Source organism: Columba livia, chromosome 2 (genome assembly GCF_036013475.1).
Source record: "Columba livia isolate bColLiv1 breed racing homer chromosome 2, bColLiv1.pat.W.v2, whole genome shotgun sequence".
Classification (NCBI taxonomy): Eukaryota; Metazoa; Chordata; class Aves; order Columbiformes; family Columbidae; genus Columba; species Columba livia.
In genome coordinates, this window is record NC_088603.1 from 30,918,375 (window position 1) to 30,937,762 (window position 19,388).

The 19,388-nt window shown below is 35.7% G+C and overlaps 1 protein-coding gene across 12 annotated transcripts in view; it reads right to left on the reverse strand.

The window, feature by feature from the left end:
- The window catches only part of DGKB (diacylglycerol kinase beta), a 398,861-nt gene that overhangs the window by 198,372 nt on the left and 181,101 nt on the right, over window positions 1-19,388 (reverse strand). For all 12 annotated transcript variants that reach the window (XM_065051198.1, XM_065051206.1, XM_065051200.1 and 9 more), the window contains 3 exons: window positions 17,768-17,842; window positions 3,921-4,006; window positions 1,585-1,674 (listed from right to left, as the gene is read on the reverse strand). In XM_065051198.1, the coding sequence (XP_064907270.1) occupies window positions 1,585-1,674; window positions 3,921-4,006; window positions 17,768-17,842 (251 nt within the window). The remainder of the gene's footprint in view (window positions 1-1,584; window positions 1,675-3,920; window positions 4,007-17,767; window positions 17,843-19,388) is intronic.

Below are 19,388 nucleotides of genomic sequence, written 5' to 3' on the forward strand. Positions count from 1 at the left end.
AATTAATTTTCATATTCAAGCAAAATGTACTTCCTGGGTCACTAACACTTTTAGCAAGTAATTGCTGATGTATTTCTTTATGATCGTATAGTATGTTTTTGTTAGCTATTGTTAGTTATGTAACAGCACCCTGCACAATTCCATTTGTCTGCATCCTTGAGATTACTTGCCAGCAACTTAGTTTCTGGAAGCCCTGTCTCCTCTCCCATCTATGGAAGTTCCAGACAATCTGTGTTATGGCATTATCTACCACAAAGCAACTAGGCAAAGAAACGATCCAAGCCAGAATATTTTAATATTGTCTTTTTCTACTTTAGTCCAGGTGGAACCATTTTAAACAGAAGGTATATAAACAGAATGGAAGGACAGGTCCTGACTAAGGTGATCAAATGCTCTCACAGCCGACCCTAATTAGAGCAGGAGATTGGACTAGCGACTTCATGTAACCTCTTCCAACCTGAATTACTCTATGACTCTATTCCATGAACTGTTCAGAAAGTGAAGCAAGGCTGATTTCATTGGCTTTTGGGTTGGTTTCTCTTATTTTCTTTCCTAACACTATGTGAATAAACAATCACCAGTCACGACAGAGAAAATAAAGGAGGTCCTCAAAGGATCCGACAGAACATTATGGTTAACAAAAAGTTCTATAGCATGGAAAATATTGAGAATTTGCTAAAGACTATCTGGTCACAAGGGCAGACATTTGGAAAGGAAACTTGCTATGATGAGACAGAAGGAAGAGCTATCTACAAAGGCTGAGAAGTTCCAATAAACAACCAAGGTCCAAATACACATCATCTCAATTGGAACGATCAACTGAAACCTAAACTAGAACTGTGAGCCCATAAATTCAAGTGCTTTCACCAGAGACAGTCTTGACTAAGACTTGCTTCACATCTCCTTCAAGTTATCCTGTAATGCAAATTCTGAATGGCAATCAGTTATTGGAGGAGCTGAGAGTAAGGCTCCATACATCCAGGAAAGAATGCAAATGGTATTAAAGTTTGACTTTTCATATATTCTCCTTCCAGCATTATTTTGTCTCCTCATTTCCTGATAAATAGCACTTACTGTCTGGAATTCTCTGTAGCAGAAGGGAAGTGCATCAAAGGAACTAGTCTGAGGCTGAGACAAATTTTTCATTTAATATTTATGAATATTAAAAAAGATTAAACCACTCCAAACCCATTATTAGCTGTTTTCAGTAAACCTTTCAGAACACCCCAATTAAAATCCATTTAAAAATACTCCCTTTATAAGGTATTGATCAACGAAATAACGGCAATATAGATTGTAAAGCCAACCAAAAAGCTATATACTGCTGCTACGCACTGCATCTTGGAGGCTTTTTGGTGTTAGCAGAAGCTACAAATAAGGTATGAAGTGTGATTGCCACCTTTAAAATTTATAGAATTGTTCATATAACATTTACAACAGCTAATTCCACAAAGAGGTAAGGTGATAACAGTTCTTTACATACATCATAACAAAGAAATCCAAATACTGAGAGTAAACTTTGTTGCAAAACTTATTTTTTTTATTTTTAATTACATAATGCATTGTATTTTAATTTGTGCTTACCTCCTCCCCATCTCAGACACCTTGCTAAGTCGTTGCCAGTCCCAAGAGGCAGGATAGCAACTGGAGGATGCTTAATTAAATTTGCTTTCTCTGTGAATAAAGAAGGAAAAACATCACTAAGAAACAAACAGATCTAATAATATGGTACTGATGCAGTAACTCTGTTAGGTTTTTGTTTCCATGCGAGACAGTTGTACATGTTTTGCGTATGAGATTATGCTGTCTGCTCAGCAATGGGCATTTTACCAAGCCACTCTACTATGCAGCCCCTTCCTCAGGCAACATTCAGTTCTTAATCCTAATTTACTCGACTGTTATCACAAGGACTTTTGCAATCCATAGATGTGATAAACATTCATAAACAACAATACTCAAGATCTTTCCAAAACTGAACATGTTGTGCTCTCTGGTGCTTTCAGCTCTGCCATTCCCAGCTACAAACACAAAGAAGTTAAGGGCATGAACAATTAGAAGAATCTTTTTCATCTGGTTGACCAAATTTATGTCTAACTGTGTACTCACTTGGATTCATGTCTACACAGGCGCACCATTACCAAGAAGTCACTGGAACTAACACCAGGAGTTTGGCCATCAGGAATTAAACCTGCTATTCAAAATGAGCCTTAGTCTATCTGGTCAAGCCTCTTAGTCAATATTTTTTATTTAATAAGTAATATTTTGAAGTGTATGAACTTACAGTGACTTTTGACTCTTTACCAGTACTCTTCTAGCATTTCAAGCCAAAGGATCTCTATTCAAAATCCAGTGGGAAAAACTTTGTCAAGAAATACAGCCTTTCTGAAAGCTGGAAGTGGGGCAGATATCCCCCAGCTATAATATTTACAATATAAAATTTGTCAAATTCCCCATTTAATTGGAATTAGTAGCATGTTTAGCTTAAAAGTTACACTTGAATAGTTAAACAATCAGCTATTTTGTTCATACAATTAAGCACAATTATCAGCAACTCTCAGAAGGAGTTTTTATACCCAATGGATGTAGCAGGGACATTTTGTTATTTGTCAGTTTCTCCTGTCAATTCTTTAGGAAGACTTAGAATTTACAACAGAGAATATAACATTTAGTAGAATTAAAATTTAAAAAGTAAAAGGAAGAACCAGCTAGAAAGTGTTTATTTCTCAAAACAGGTGATTTCTTACACTTTGTATGTGCTACTTGTGCTAAATGGTTTGTTCGCTAAAAGACAGCATTCAAAAATCTAATTCCTGCACCTAAGAAACAAATGGATCCTGGATCCATAGATTATTTCTTAGTTCTGTACCACAAAATTTGTTGCAGAAGATAGTATTTTATTAAGACAAAATGCAGTCTTTAGTTCAAATAAGGCCATTGAAAATAACTCCATAGCATCTTAAACTTCAGGAAAAAAGTGATGACACAATTAACAGCTGCAAAACTTTTAGGCAACACACTTATTAATTTTGTACATGGATTTACGATTTTGAAAGCTGTTTGAGAGTTACAATCAATAGTTTGTGTTTGCAAAAAGTTTGTTGTTTTCTCTTCTTTCAAACCAAGACTAAAAATATGCCTTTGTTGTCACCCATTCCTCCATGACACCATTTTTACTTCTCACTGAACTTTAGAAGGTTTCCTAGTCCACAACTCCTACAAAACACACACTTTTAAATATTCTTCATCCAAACTTTCTATTGATTCTTTCAGCTTCTCTTCATCTTCTACCTAATTTCCATTCTCATATGTTCACTTTTTTTTTTTTCTCTGCAGCCCTTCTTATGCCAAATAAATGATCACATGGGGTGGCAGATATTCTCCCTAATAAGCCTGAAGAAGTTTAAGTCTGTAATATCTTGACTTCTGGGCCTTTCTAATGATTTGTAAAGAGGACTTTACAACCGACTGACTAATAGAACTCCAAAACTGAAATGACATACATACCCTACTGCTTTTCAAATGACTGGTATCCCATTATCTCCATTATGAGATAATGGAGCATAAACAAAAATTTGGAAATTGTAAAAGCAAATGAGCAAATGAGTAAATGGTCTTAAGAGAAACAACTTAGATTTGATTCAGTTTGGGCAACAGACTTTTAATTTAAATCAAAACAGATTGATTCAAAAGTCTTGATTTCTGGGAATCCGGAGGACTCTGAACACTGGACTTGTCTAGAAATTTTGAATATCCCTTGTAATTTGAATAACCTTAAAAATAATCATGTCCCAAACTGACACATTTTAAAAAAATAAACAACATCTTGTTTGAAACACCTGTATCCATAAGCTGGTAAATAGGGAGGAGCAGTAAAATGAAAAACATGAGTCAAGAAAAACTGTGTAAACACTATTGATTACCTATGCAATCCAAAATCCAGCCTACTGTTCCGTCTCCACCACACGCTAGTACTCTGAACTCAGGAACATCTCGGAAAAAATTTAACCTAAAAACAGCAAATGAAGATATCTATTTAATTAACATAAATGCACTGTGCGTTATACATATATTTTATGGCTTAAGGCATTTTATTTAATAGTAAATGGCATGCAAACACTTGAAATAATCATCAGCTCTGCTCAGGCATTCATTTTTAGACAAAAACAGTCCAACATTGTATTATCTGAAAAATTTAATATGAAATCGTTAATTCAAGGGTTATTATGGTATGCTAATACTAGAATAACTTGGACCTCATTGTCAACCCAAATTTTTGTCGCAGTCCCAATCCTGTTAGAAACTATTGCCAGAAAACATTCCCTGTTTACATAGTTGCAAATGGGTATGTAGTCGCTCAAGACAGATAAGTCTAAGGTGGATAAATGTATTAGCCACAACATTTCCTTGTGAGGTGCTGGCTATAAAAGCATATGAAAAAAGCATGTTTCTGACTGTACACTAATACGTAATAAGCTGAGCATCTTGTGGTTGATAAAAACAGTTTTGCACCATGGTTTAATACAAAATGAATAAGTGTCAGATAGAATTCACTCATTCCATCATCCTACAAACTGTATTTTAAATGTGAAACATCTTGGTAATCTTTGCCTGGCTACTTCTGCTACCATTTCCATTGAGTGCTGCACAGTATTATCATACCATTATCCACTTCATTCAATACCAATGTTCCATAATGCTGAAAAGTGAGGATATATTGAAAATATTTCAACTTAGAATTGTTCCAACTTAAAAGTATTTTTTCAGGATAGCTTTTGACACATACTGAAATTAGTCCTTACACATATATTGTGACTAGACAAAAACATTTCAGTGTGTGTATGCAAAATCATATATATTCTAGTGATTACTGTTGTGGACATCTGAATGCATATTCTATATGATAGTGACCAGATCTGATTTTCAGTTTGCAATCTTGTAAAAAGGTCCACAAATTCTTGAATATGCAATAACTAGCGAGTGTTTAATTCAAGCTGTTTTCCATATGAAACTTCAATGCTGCACAGAGAATGGTGTTCCTGTCCATAGAAAGTTTTAAAAATTGTTTTAGGCTTCTTGATAAAAGCAAGAACAAATGCAAAACCAGAGAGTTAAAGAAAGAGCGTACAAGAAGGCAAAGTACAGGGGTCAAAAAATGTTATTTAAGATGTAGAAGACAACAGGATAACCTTTTGTTTTATTAGTTTTAGACCAGAATTTCAGGGTTAGCAAGGCTTCACAGAATTTAGCCCATCACATTGTTGTCCCACTCCCGCTAATATTCTCTGCTCAGAAGAGTTCTTAGACAATTTCAAGTGTCAAATACAATGTTTGAAAGATGCATTCTATATTAAACCCTTCTTTGCCCTTCTCATCTCTTATCTTTTACTTTCCACATCTGCAGTACAGCACTATAGGACCCCTTGTGATCCAAAACATCATATGGCAAATCTGACTGGGTACACTTGGGGAATGCACCTTCTAATACGCACATGTGCTGGAAGACCCTCTCTTGGAAGTCACGTCCTACCACCGAGATATGTCCAGGCCCACAGGTGTGCATCTCTCTCACTTCACCACCCTCCGCAAAGAGACAAGTGCCTCCCATCACTCGCATTCCCACTTCTACCCAATGTGATGGGACTGTAGAATGTAAGCAGATCTAATTATATTGCTTCCAATACTGAGGGTATTTCAGATTAATTTAAAATCAAATTATAGCCCAGAAGTGATGCAAGGTACTAACTTCTATAAACATTTAAGCATTTCCACCACATGTAACGGATGTCAAAATAAAGCCTGGAAAAAACAAACAAACAAAAAACACCACCAAAAGTCCAGGGTTGATGCTAGCATTAACCCAGATAGCGAGAACGTAGACCTAAACCTCCATCTCCCTTTTTATAAGCAAGCATCCTCACCATATCAAAAATTAATTTTGTTTTGACTGTATATTTAATCTTCACCAAAAAAAAAGTGTAACTTTCCAAGAAAGTCAGGGATTGAAGAATGTGACAAAACCATATTGCCAAAAAAATTCTCAATAAGCTTCATTCACATTTCACAGAATCACAGAATGTCAGGGATTAGAAGGGACCTCAAAAGATCATCTGGTCCAATCCCCCTGCCAGAGCAGGAACACCTAGATGAGGTTACACAGGAATGTGTCCACAGGAATGTCTCCAGAGTAGGAGACTCCACAACCTCCCTGGGCAGCCTGTTCCAGTGTCTGTCACCCTTACTGAGAAGAAGTTTCTTCTCAAATTTAAGTGGAACATTTTGTGTTCCAGTTTGAACCCATTACCCCTTGTCCTATCATTGGTTGTCACTGAGAAGAGCCTGGCTCCATCCTCGTGACACTCACCCTTTATATATCTGTAAACATTAATGAGGTCACCGCTCAGTCTTCTCTTTCCCCGGGAGCATTTTCTGTTAATACACAGTGAATTTTCCAAACATTTTCATAGTACATCATTAAGTTCATATGACTTTCTCTTTTTAAAAATTTAAATATTAAAATTATATACAGATTATATATCATACAAAAATGCATAAAAATAGAGTATGATGTACCATACATTGTATATTTGCATATATAAAGATAGTGTATATAAATATACTATAACAAATATAAATATTTATAAAATCAAATTAATTTATAAAATTAAATATAGCTATATAATTATATATGTAAATAAATCTCATTCACTGAATTAGAATGTGCAGTTGGTAAGGGAACATGATTTTCTATGTATAAGGTTCCATTCAAACTCAGTAAGTGTTACAATTCTAAAGAAAGAATTTGACAGATTTCTTAATAGAACTGAAGGTAAAGCATAAGTATTGCCTATGAAGACAGCTTTAGTCAATTAGTGTTTTAATAGCACCTGTTACCTCTTAGTCACAGAACATTTTATATGGTTTAAAAGAAAAAAAAGTGTTGGACTAGAAAGTGGCTTGAAAAGGAAATTTAAAAAATTGAAGCAATTGTAAAGGCTTTGTGCACTGTCAGACTAAGGCAAAGGACCACAATAGAAGATGCAGTCTTATTTTCTTGAACTGATTTATAAAATTTTACAAGTATTTGAAGTATATATAATAATAATCAAATAACAGAAAAATATACACCAGTATGTACAATGGGTTTATTCCTCTAAGGTTTTACGTCTACTTTTTAACAAAGTATTACTATTATTATTAAACCATTTAGACAATTCATCTTTCCACAGCACAATGCAGATATGAATCTTATGACAAGCATGACATTAAGAACAGGTGTTCAATATATCAATAATCTTTAAAAAAATTATGTCAATGACCTTAAGAGATATCAAATAGGTTATGAGAAACATGTAAATGATAATTCAAAGCATGTATTTTATTTGTATCAAATAATTCGTACTACAATTCACACAGAATCATTTAAACAACATATAATTTTGACTTTTTTCAATTAAGAAAAATATTGCCACTAACAAAAATTCCCCTTTTATTTATGGACATTAGAATAGGTAGATATTCTTTTATATAGATTTGATATTTGTATACATTATAGTAAAAAGCTTTCCTACATCACAGAAGTCACCATAGCTGGAATGGTACATAAGAACATTAGGCTGGTACAGTCTGCAATCCAAGTTATACCTATTCTTCAGTCACTGGCAAAAAAGGCAACAAGAAAAATCAGCAGAACTTCTATTACCACCTCCCACCACAAGACAAACAAAACTCTTGATACATTTGGGAATAAAAGATGAAAAGGTACAACTGTAATAATCCACAAGAAGAGAACAAAAATGCGTGGTTGCACACTAAGACCTTAAAAGAGCAGGATATTTGCTAGGTGAATTGTTAGATGATTCTGGAAAGTTAACCATTTTTTCTTTCTACTGAGAAAGGTCAACACAACTAATCCCTAAATTTGGATTACAAGAGATTATTAGATTTGATTGTATTTCTATCATCAAAATTGACAAGATCATCTAATTCTTTCCTGATGATCAAGATCATCTAATTCTTTCCTGATGATCAAGTTCTTCTATCATTAAAATGCAGCTTCCCTTTTTTTTTTTTTTTTTTTTTTTTTTTTACGATGTCTCCCAACTTTCCACTTCCAATAAATTTCATAAGCATGCACATTGTTCTTAGTCCATGGTCAACTGTGAATACAGTTATTGGGCTCAGTCATAAGACTGAGCTGGAAAATCTATCAATAGAGATCTTCATCTCGATAGTTCCCTTGTACATTGACCTGTTTTAGTCTTAATTAATATGGTTTCCTATCTGCTAGAAGTAAAACAAATAAACCACTCAAGGTGTCTGATGCCAACCTATTTTTATTTTATTTTGTCAGACACAAGGATCACACACACAAGCAATTACTGAGTTTCTGCTGATAAATTAGTGATTTCTACTTGAAACATGGCAACTCTTTCAATTACCTATACTACTCTAATTCAGTTTCTTGTAATCATCTCATCAAATCCATACAAATGCAGGGAAACTATGAAAAAAACCACCAACAGTACAGGGCTTAACTGTTTGTTGTCAAATCATCCATTTAATTGATTTATGCACAGATAACACACACTCCACTCCACCCCTTACTATTGTAGTATAGTTTTAGGAAACCCAGTCCCACTTACATTAAAACTATTTTAAAACAGAAGCTGGAATGCTTTCCATTCAGGTGCCTGCACATGACTTTTTCCCTCATGCCCAGAACCAGTGCACTACATTGAGATCTCAGGTGCTCAGCCACACAAGGTGGAATAACAACAGCCCTGTGTGACCTTGTTCAGCCAGTTGTTTTCACTTACAGAGGAAGCAGAAATTAAAACCGTCAAGTGCCCAAGCGTAAAATAAGCCACTATATACTGGTATCTCAGGATAGGTATCGGCTAAATGTGAGATGCATTGCAAATTACCAGTGGATTGAAAAATACTATTTAACTTGGTAAATTTCTCCACTGCAGAGAAGACAAAAGTGAAAAAAAAAAAAAAAAGGGAACACAGTATCTGTCTACATTAGAGAAATTTTCTCTTGAAGACACTTCATAGCATTAAAGCTAATTCAGATCTTGTGGCTTAAACCCATGTTTTTCCTCGGCGGCATTTACAGTTACCTCTGAGTAATTTGGATTCATTTTTTGGAAAAAGAGAATTACTTAGAAATAGATGATTAGTAAAATTTGCAAGTACTTTTGCCTCATAGCTTCTCAGACAGTATTTATTATACACAGTACATGAACTTTGCCAGTCACTATACTTGCATTTAATTGTAATCAGCTGCAAGACTTCAGAAGCTCTGTATTATGATTTACAGAGATACTGTATTAAAAGTTATTTGTTATTACTTATTACTTGTTTACTTATATTACTTATTTACTTGTTTTATTTACTTGTTTACTTATATTACTTATTACTTGTTTTAAAACTTCTATATTTGCAGTAATAAAGTACACTGGCCTTAAAGGTATTTGGACAATAATACTGAAAAAAATATGTAAAATCATTAATTCATAAAATGTAGAAATAAAATACAGTCATATTATTAAAAAATTCTTGAATGGCATGTGTAACTTATCAGTTTGATAATTACAAGTTCACTAGTATGACATTTGCATATCTGAAGAGAATTTATGCTGTGTATGAACAGAAGTGAATGAAAGATAAACGTTCACCCTAAATATTATGAACTCAAAGCAAATTAGAGCCTGTTAAATCTTCATTAACAGATTTATGTTGACACAGGACTGATCTGATAGTTACCTCACACTTCCAGGTGAACCCTATCATTTAGAAACTCTGTCCTCTAGTGGATTCACAATGCTGAGTTTAATCTAGTAATTTCACTAATTTAGAGGTCCAGCTCACTGCTGATTCTTTTTAAACTAACTGTCCAGAAGAAAGCACCAAGTTCAAAGACAACGCAACTGCACTGTTGCAATGTTTATGCCTTTATTGTAATGACCTCATTGTAGCCATTTTACTAAACAAAGCAAATATACTCCTTGACAAATGGTTATTTACTTGAGCCTATGAATGAAAACTAAAAACCGTTTTTCCTCTTCTAGACTGCCAGGCTGAGCTGGTCATGTAACTGGACAATGTATACAATTCAACCTCATTAAAACTCTGAGTTACATTTTTCTGTACAGTGTAATGACACTATTAACATAACAGTAATTTCAGTAAATCATTCTAATAAAAAAGGTTTCAATAAATTCAGTTTCTCATTGCATGAGGCAATATATTCCCCTCCTGGAATAGCATTTTAACGTGAAAAAGTTAATTGGTAGATGCATATATGGCAGCTGCAAATATTGTTTATCTAAAGATAAAGGCAGCTATCAACTTAAAATCAAAAGCTTGCAAAAAAAACCCCATGACAATGCATTTAATAAACAAAAACCCCAGTCCTTCAGTCTGTGATCACATTGGATATTGAGGGACCCCATGAACATAGGGGACATTCAACTGTCAGGTACGCAACACTGAAAACAATGGTCCATATGGTATGCTTCACACTCAAAAATAACATTAATATCATAGAATCATATAATGGTTTAGGTTGGAAGAGACCTTTAAAGACCATCTAGTTTGACTCACCTGCCATGAGGAGGGACATTTTTCACTAGATCCTATTGCTTGGAGCCCTGTCCAACCAAAACTTAAGTTTTCCTTAACTACTGCTTAAGATGTGACCCAACTTATTTTTCAATATAGCACTAGTGTCAGTAGATGGCCCCAAATCATTCTGATACAGGTATTAAACAATAAAGATTAGCATCAAACCTATGTTCCCCACAAAAACGAAATTAGCTTTATCTGCATAATTGCCACAAGATGGATAGCAGCCTTGCAGATTTGAGAGAGATGTATGCCAGTCACAAGAAGAAATACAGAAGCATTTGTGGGAAGAGTGAATCAGTATATGCTGGGTAGTGGATAAAGATGCTGGATGTCATACATTCAGAAGTAACTTAACTGTGACAGTCAAAAGCTTATCTTGAGGCGACTGAAAAAGAGAACCAGTTTAAGAATGCAAGAAGACCAAACTAGTAAGCAAACTAAAGGATGAGGCAGAGGCTTTTAAAATGGATTTCAGACAAATCATAGAATCATTCTGGTTGGAAGACACCCTCAAAATCATAAAATCCAACCATAACTGAGCTCTAACACTAAACCATCTCCCTAAGAGCCTCATCTATACGTCTTTTAAACACCTCCAGGGATGGCAACTCAACCATTCTGTTCTGCTTTACAACGCTTTCTGTGAAAAAAAAACCCTCCCAATATCCAATCTGAACCTTCCCTGGTGCAACTTGATGGCATTTCCTCTTGTCCTATCACTTGCTACTTGGGAAGAGAGACCAACAACCTCCATGCTACAAACTCCTTTCAGGTAGTTGTAGAGAGTGATAAAGTCTCTCCTCAGCTTCCCTTTCTCCAGGCTAAACAGCTCCAGATTCCTCAGCTGCTCCTCATGAGACCTGTGCTCTAGATCCTCCACCAGCTTCTTTGCATTCCTTGGACACGCTCCAGCACTCCAATGTCTTTCTTGTAGTGAGGGGCCCAAAACTTAATACAGTATTTGAGGTGCAGCCTCTCCAGTGTCAAGTACAGCGGGATGATCACTTCACTTGTCCTGCTGGCCATACTATTCTTCTAGCACGCCAGGATGCTTGTGGCTTTTTTGAGCAAGCTGCTGGCTCATGTTCGGCCAGCGGCTGACCAACACCGCCAAGTCCTCTTCTGCCAAGCAGCTTTCCAGCCACTCTTCCACAAGCCTGTAGCGCTGCCTGGGGTTGTTGTGACCCAAGTGCAGGACCCAGCACTTGGCCTTGTTAAACCTCGTACAATCAGCCTTGGCACATTGATCCAGCTGGTCCAGATCCCTCTGTATGGCCTTCCTACCCTCCAGCAGATCAACACTCCCACCCAGCCTGGTGTCGTCTGCAAACTTACTGAGGGTACACTCGGTCCCCTTGTCCAAATCATTGATAAAGGGATTAAACAGAACTGACCCCATGACTGGCCGCCAACTGGATTTGACTGTGATCACCACAACTCTTTGGGCCAGGCCATCCAGCAGTTTATTACCCTGCAAAGAGTACATCCATTCAAGCCACATGCAGCTAATTTCTCCAGGAGAATGCTGTGGGAAACAGCATCAAAGCTTTACTGACACCTAAGTACACAATATCCACAGCCTTTCCATCACCCACTAAGCAGGTCACCTTGTCGTAGAAGATGATCAGGTTGGTCAAACAGGACCTGTCTTTACAAACCCATGCTGACTGGGCCTGATCACTTTGTTGTCTCATATGTGCCACATGATGGCACTCAAGATGATCTGTTCCATGACCTTCCCAGGCACTGAGGTCAGACTGACAGGTCTGTAGTTCCCCAGGTCCTCCTTAGGCCCTTCTTGTAGACAGATGTCACATTTGCCAACTTCCAGTCAACTGGGACCTCCCTGGTCAGCCAGGACTGCTGACAAATAATTGAAAGTGGCTCGGTGATGACCTCTGCCAGCTCCATCACTACGCTTGGATGGATCCCATCCGGTCCCATAGACTTGAGTGTGTCTTGTGTAGCAAGTTGCCAGCCATTTCCCCTTGGATTATTGTGGCTTCATTCTGCCTCCCTGTCCCTGCCTACCAGCTCAGGAGCTGGGTACCTGGAGCACAACTGGTCTTATAAAGACGGAGGCAAAGAAGCATTTAGTACCTCAGCCTTTCCTCCACCTTTTGTCATTATGTTTCCCCCTACACCCATCAGAGGACAGAGATTCTCCTTAGCCCTCCATTTGTTGTTGATGTATTTATAGAAACAATTTTTCTTCCCTTTTACAGCAATAGCCAGGCTCAGATCTAGTTGGGCTTTGACTTTTCTAATTTTCTCCCTGCATAACTTCACGGCATCCTTGTAGTCCTCTTGAGTAGCCTTCCCCTTCTTCCAAAGGTTATAAATTCTCCTTTTATTCCCAAGATCCAATCGACGTTCTCTATGCAGCCAGGCCACCCTTCTTCCCTGTTGGCTCGTCTTCTGGTACATGGGGACAGCCTATTCCTGTGCAAAGGCTGTGTGTGGCAAACTCTCCACCGAACAATTACAATGATTAAGAGAGAGGTGAATGTATCTGTCGCACAACTTTGGAAGTCTTGACTGAGATAAGAGTGGAAATTACTGATATTTACAATACTTAAAGATTGTGATGCATATGCAGCAAACACCACAGATGTCATACAAGTAAAAATACTGTTAAATAGCTGTTTAAAATATATCTTTAAACCCAAGGTTTAAGTTTCACATATGAAGACTTATTGTGTTCTAAGTACTACTGCTTTATCGTGCACAACTGTAATTTTAATCATTAGAGTAAAACCAACTCACCATGGCTTGCTTTGCCCTTCTTTGGCAAAAATGTAATTCTTCTAAAGAAAAAAGGATGAGATTCAAGGTTTTGTTCAGGTGAAAATAACCATGCAGTTATTATCTTCTAAAATATTCTTGGTGTATATGTCTTCCCAGAATACTCTGTATATTCCAAATGTCCCACAGTAAAGAAATGCTCTAGCAATCAATTCCAATAATAAGGAAAAATAGTGTAATTTTCAAAAAAGGCCTATTGCTTTGTGAAGTTATAAAGGCCCAGGTGCTGTAGATTACAGAGTAAGCTGTAGGGATTCGGTTTGGCTGTCTTGGACATCTTTAAAGTGGACAGAATTTTACAGGCCTGTTGATGTAAACTTGCGGATAGAATTTTTAAAAATACATGGTCTCTAAATTAAGTGCTTAAGGGAGTTAGAAAGAAATACAACTTTTGTGGATATAATTTCTATTATAGAGTATAAAAATAACATAAATTAGACATTTTAAATAATAGACTTAAGAGAACGAGACCGTTTTTAGAGGGACAAAGCCTTTGTGAAACAGTGACCTCTCTACAGAGTCATGTGTGTCTGTGGCTCGACTGCTATTCATCCAGCTATTATTTACCTCTCTGTGAAGTGAACAATAACTGAATTTCAGATTCTTCAGGATCATTAAATCCACAATAACAGTTGTTGTCAGAAGTAGAAGACTCCTATAGAGATGTAACAACCAAACAGGGAAACTCTTTTCAAAGCTGAAAACACAGGTGCTAGGCACAAATTACACAACGTATAAGCCTGGCAATTTTCACGTCACTTTGTTAACTCTGGCAGTCTATAACTGCACAGTACCTTTTATGCCTGTGTTCAGCTGCAGAGCTTACACGGTTTCTCCAGCTCACCCGTATCTCTCTACTCCCAAAGAAAGAATGTCTAAACCATTAATTATCATACCCATGTTTCAAGTATACTGTTGCCCTTTGGCTGAGAGTTCCTTGATTTTCAGGCCTCCCAGCAGGTCATTTTCCATTGTTGGAATGGAATCAATGCCAAAGAGTAACTGCCATGCAATTTATTTGCACCACATACATATTTTTATATAGATTATGTACACAAGTCTTGACATAAACAGCTCTGAAAACCTTAGCTTAGGCATGCTAAGAAGCTACAAGAAATGTCTTTGTTGCTTTCCCTGCAGTTCTCCAAGGACCATCCCATCTATTATGAAAGTAGGTGACATCCTCTTGAGTAACTGCACATATAGATAGCAATACTAAAATTCAACTTGTTCAAAATATTTTTCTGTTGACCCGCTACAAGCCAGCATGTTTAGAAAAAAATGCATAATTACTGATATTAGGAAATGTGGGCACAGGTTTGTGTGCTTTTTTGTTGTTGCTGTTTTTTCTTCTTTTTTTTAAAGGAGAGGACTGAAAGGGAAAATGAAATGTCTTATTCCTAGTTTTCAAATAAATTAAAATATAAGACTAGAGTAGTGGCCCTTCTTCCTCTGAACAAAGATTATTTTAACCCTATTCCAACTCAGGCCCTTTATTCCAACACATTTCTGTGAAAGAACATGGTTATTCCACTGAAGAGGAAGAAGTGATTGAGCTGTTGACTTCTTCATTTATACAGAAGTTCCACAGTCCTCCCAAGACCTAAAATTTTACTGGTGTCATAGTTCTCTTGTCTTTCTCCCTGTTGTCTTAACAAGAGACTCTTATTTCGACAGAAATGAATTGGATCTATTAATTCATGTTAGCCCCATATGTTTGGATGTCGAGATAGAAAACTTGTGAATATTATCTTCTTGTTTGATGACAGCAGCCCAGGAGAAAAATACCATCATAAATTTAAAACATTAACATGTGGGTTAAAGCAGACAGTCTGGCCCTACCAAAAATATGCAAATTCTCCCCTAATACTACGAACATTCTATAGGTTCAGTAAACATGATGGATATTAGTATTCAAAATAAAATTTTAAAATATCACAAAATAGACTCAATTAAAATGTATTACAATAATCATAAATGCTTTAAAAGAAATATACACTATCTTTATCCCTTTCCACTCAGTAACAGTAACTTGCACAAAGAACGTACTTTCGTTTTTATCTGTGCTGTACAATCCACCACTCTGTTCCATTTCAATCCAAATGACACACATGACAATATTACATAAATGTAACACTTTGATTGACAATCTAGTATAACTAGCATTATAGAGATGGATGAGTGAGTGGACAGACGGATGGATGGGCAGGTTTTATGAGGCGATTCAGCCCTTGCAGAAGGGGAAACAAGGACTGGTAAGTGAAATACATAGTTTATTCAACTGCTCGCTTCAGGGACAAATTATATGCAGTCTACACAGTTTTCCCAGGGGCAAGAAGTGATGGCAGGAGATAAACTAGAAATTTAGGTTTATTCATTTCTGTGGAATGAATAAAAAATATTCCAAAACAAGCTTAATAAAATATAGTGTCTGTTTGAAAATTAATTAGAAATTTCTTCAAAGTGACTCTGAAGTAAAACTATTTTGATTCCTAATAGGAAAAGAAATTGAAAATATTTTCTAAAAAACACTGTCCTGGTTCAAAAGACTAAAGTTTAAATCACTTCCGTGCAGGGTCTCAGTTTGAACTTAACACTGCCCTCTTGTGCTTCTGCCTTAAAATACATTTTCCTTTACATGAAGAGATACATGAAAACTAGAAGTCAGTAACAGACAGAAATGCAGCCAGTAAGTGGGGTCCTACTTTTTCTTATTTTTTTTGTTTTGTTTTGTTTGTTTTAAGTTCAATGAAACACAATGTATTTGAACAAAAACATTTCAGTTATTTTAAGTCATCATCTCAATCTCCAGCATGGCATTTCTATTTTAACATATATAAACCAATATCGCTTACTAGTTTTGTCTCAGGTAAATTTCTTTATTAATTCCTGAGCTAAGTTTCTGCAATTTTTCTAGTCTACTTACTCTTTGGACTAAGATTACTTAAATTTTCCATACGTGTCAATATTAGCATAACAAAACATAAACAATAAATATAATTTGGGAAATAAAACAGGACTAACGTTCAGGTACAGGATAAAATTACAGGCATGAAAGAAATCATGTATGTCATTATTTCAGTTTTTTGAGGGGGTTTTGTACTATTCTGCAGGTGGTATGTTAGCTACTCTGTCATACAATATATGCTGAGAATCTAAACTTCAAGAAGGATTGGGCCCGTTCAGTTTTTCACTTTCATCAATGCTATACACACTCTAAGTAACACAATAAATAAATGGACAGTTGTATAATGGTTGTAATAGAGAGCAGTCTCCTGTGTGTTTGCCCTTAAAATCAGCAGTACTGGCAGAAACTCTCAGAGCACACTCTTTCCAGTAATATATCTGATAACTGAAATATAACTTCGCAAGGCATAAGCCATGTATGTTTGCACCTTCACCTTATTTTCCTCCAATTTATAAGAAAAAATGGTCTCAACTAATAAAAACTCCCCAGATTAAGAAAAAAAAAGTATTCAACAACAGTGTAAACTTCCTGTTAGTGAATATATATCCCCTATTTTCTTTCTCCCACTTTTCTCACTGATGTAAAATTTCATGTTATCAGCGACATAACTAAATAACATCCACTACATTCAAAATGATACACCTACCGCCTGTTTTCTTCTACAAAAGTACTCACTACTTAAAAAGGAGAGAGTTTCAGTTGGAAAAATTTGGAATTTGGAAAAATCTGCAATTCTCCTGCCTTCACATGAATACAAAATGCATGGAAGCAGCATGTTAGGGGAGTGACTACAACACAGCCGGGTTCACAGAACACTTCAGTACCCCGTAAAAAGTCACTGACAGCATAATCAAGCCTGACCAGTCATTTTCTGCCCACTACCCGTCCACCCCCAATAACAGAATTGATAACAAGCACACAGCCACTGTAATTTGAAACACCCTATATCTGACATGCATAAGAATATATACGTACGCTCTATATATATTAGACAGACAAGTAAGCATGTACATATGTGTGTTTACATAAAAGAAATGTTTGTCTTGCAGGTCAGTCTTTGAGGCTATTTGTAACGAAAGTAACCCCTGAATGAACTTGGGTGGCTGATATAGCAGAAAAAGCTGTGAACAGAAAGAAATTTATCACACAGTTCTTAGAGTACTGCATGGTTATAAGTAAAACATATGATACGTTGTTGTACTAGTACATGTAAACAAATGACACCTGTAAATTTCTGCAGCCAGTCAGAGATCTGTAGTGTTGATACATTCAAAATATGCTCTATGTGCCTGAGGCTGTTCATGTGATTATGTAGCATTTTATTAAATGAGTTCCTGGTAATAATATTAACTGTAGACTTACCCTGGCATTGGTCCATTTCCAGAAAGACTATAAACTTGACGAGGATTTAAAAGGTACTGAAATTTTCTATAAATTCTGAAGGGGTAGAAGAGACAAGGAGAAAATATTTACTTGCATGGGTTTTTTTTTGTTTGTTTTGTTTGTTATTTTAAAGCTATCAATGAAAGAATTCAAGAGTTTAACACATACTATCATTTATACGAAAAGTCAAATATTTGAACACAGCACTTACAATTCATACATACAGAGCATTGTGGGCCTAAAATTGAGACAGAAGTGCTACAAGCTATACATAATTCAAATGCTGCATATAAACAGAATATAAAAGTGGGGTAAGGAGGAATAATGACACAAAAAAAGGTAAAAAAATAATCTGGAAGAGCACATTGGTTCCTGTTAAAGTAACCCCATGTTAAAGCAAAGATTTATTCCTGAAATGTATTGCTAATACAAAATTACAAGTATAATTAATTGCAACAGCAAATCAGCTTTGCCACCCACTAAAAATGTCCCCATAGACTGAAAAACATTCTGGGAAAGCAAATCTGTTGTCAACTACATCTCCTTTGGATTATACTTGAATGTGAAGAAGCCAGAAAAGATTCAAAACCATTGTTTTACTTAAATTACACATATTGTTAAATTGTCTGAATAACAGGACCCAATTTATTGATGCAGCATGAAAATGATCATGCTATTCCATAAAGGATCTCATTCTCTGTCCCACCCCCAGCAAATACTTCTGCAAATGGCAGAATATTTCAAAAACTGCAATTTTATATATTTGAGCTTCCTTCCCCTAAAAGTAAGACAAACATTTTGTTTTTTTCGTTACAAATAATAAAAATGTAATTTTCTACATTGACTACACTGAGGTACCTGCTTCATTTTTATATAGAGACAAGTCAGTACATGAAGATGTTGGAGTTCAGAATGAATAAATATACACCTGAGATCTATGAAAATAGTTTGAATTATAAACCTCTGTTTCTTGCTTTTAATTTTAATGTTTATTTCCTCAAGCTAATCAATATGTTAATGTTTTTAAGAAAGCACTTATTTTTTCCCATTGACATAACTCTTCACTTCTTTTTACTGCCTTAAATAAAATAGAAGCACAATAATAGCTAAATTTTAAGTTAAGATGTCCACGTTTTCAAATTCAGATAAATAAAAATGTCTAGACACAATTTATAAGCACACTGAGAGATTTTTTTTTTTTCCCTTAATTGTAATGCATAATTTATCAGGCAAGGTGGAAGACAAAGGTGTAAGAATACTGAATAGAAAAATAATAAAAAAAAAAAATCACTAAAATTGCCAAATTTGAACATTTTCTTAACTTCTCCATTATTCAGTGCTATCAGGTTCCTCATAAAGCATTGTGTTCAAACATACTCACACAATCTCTTCATGATGCCATTCCTGACAGTAAAAGTCATTGTGAAATGATTGGTTTCACTTTGCAAGCATGCACGCATCCCTGTCAGTGGTTGTAATGATGACTAAATCAGATATTTGACAGTGGATTTACAACACATGATATTTCCATTTGATTTGCAGCATCTTACCAAGGTAAAAGGATCTTATTTTTGATTTTCTAGTTAGTAAAGTGTAAGTT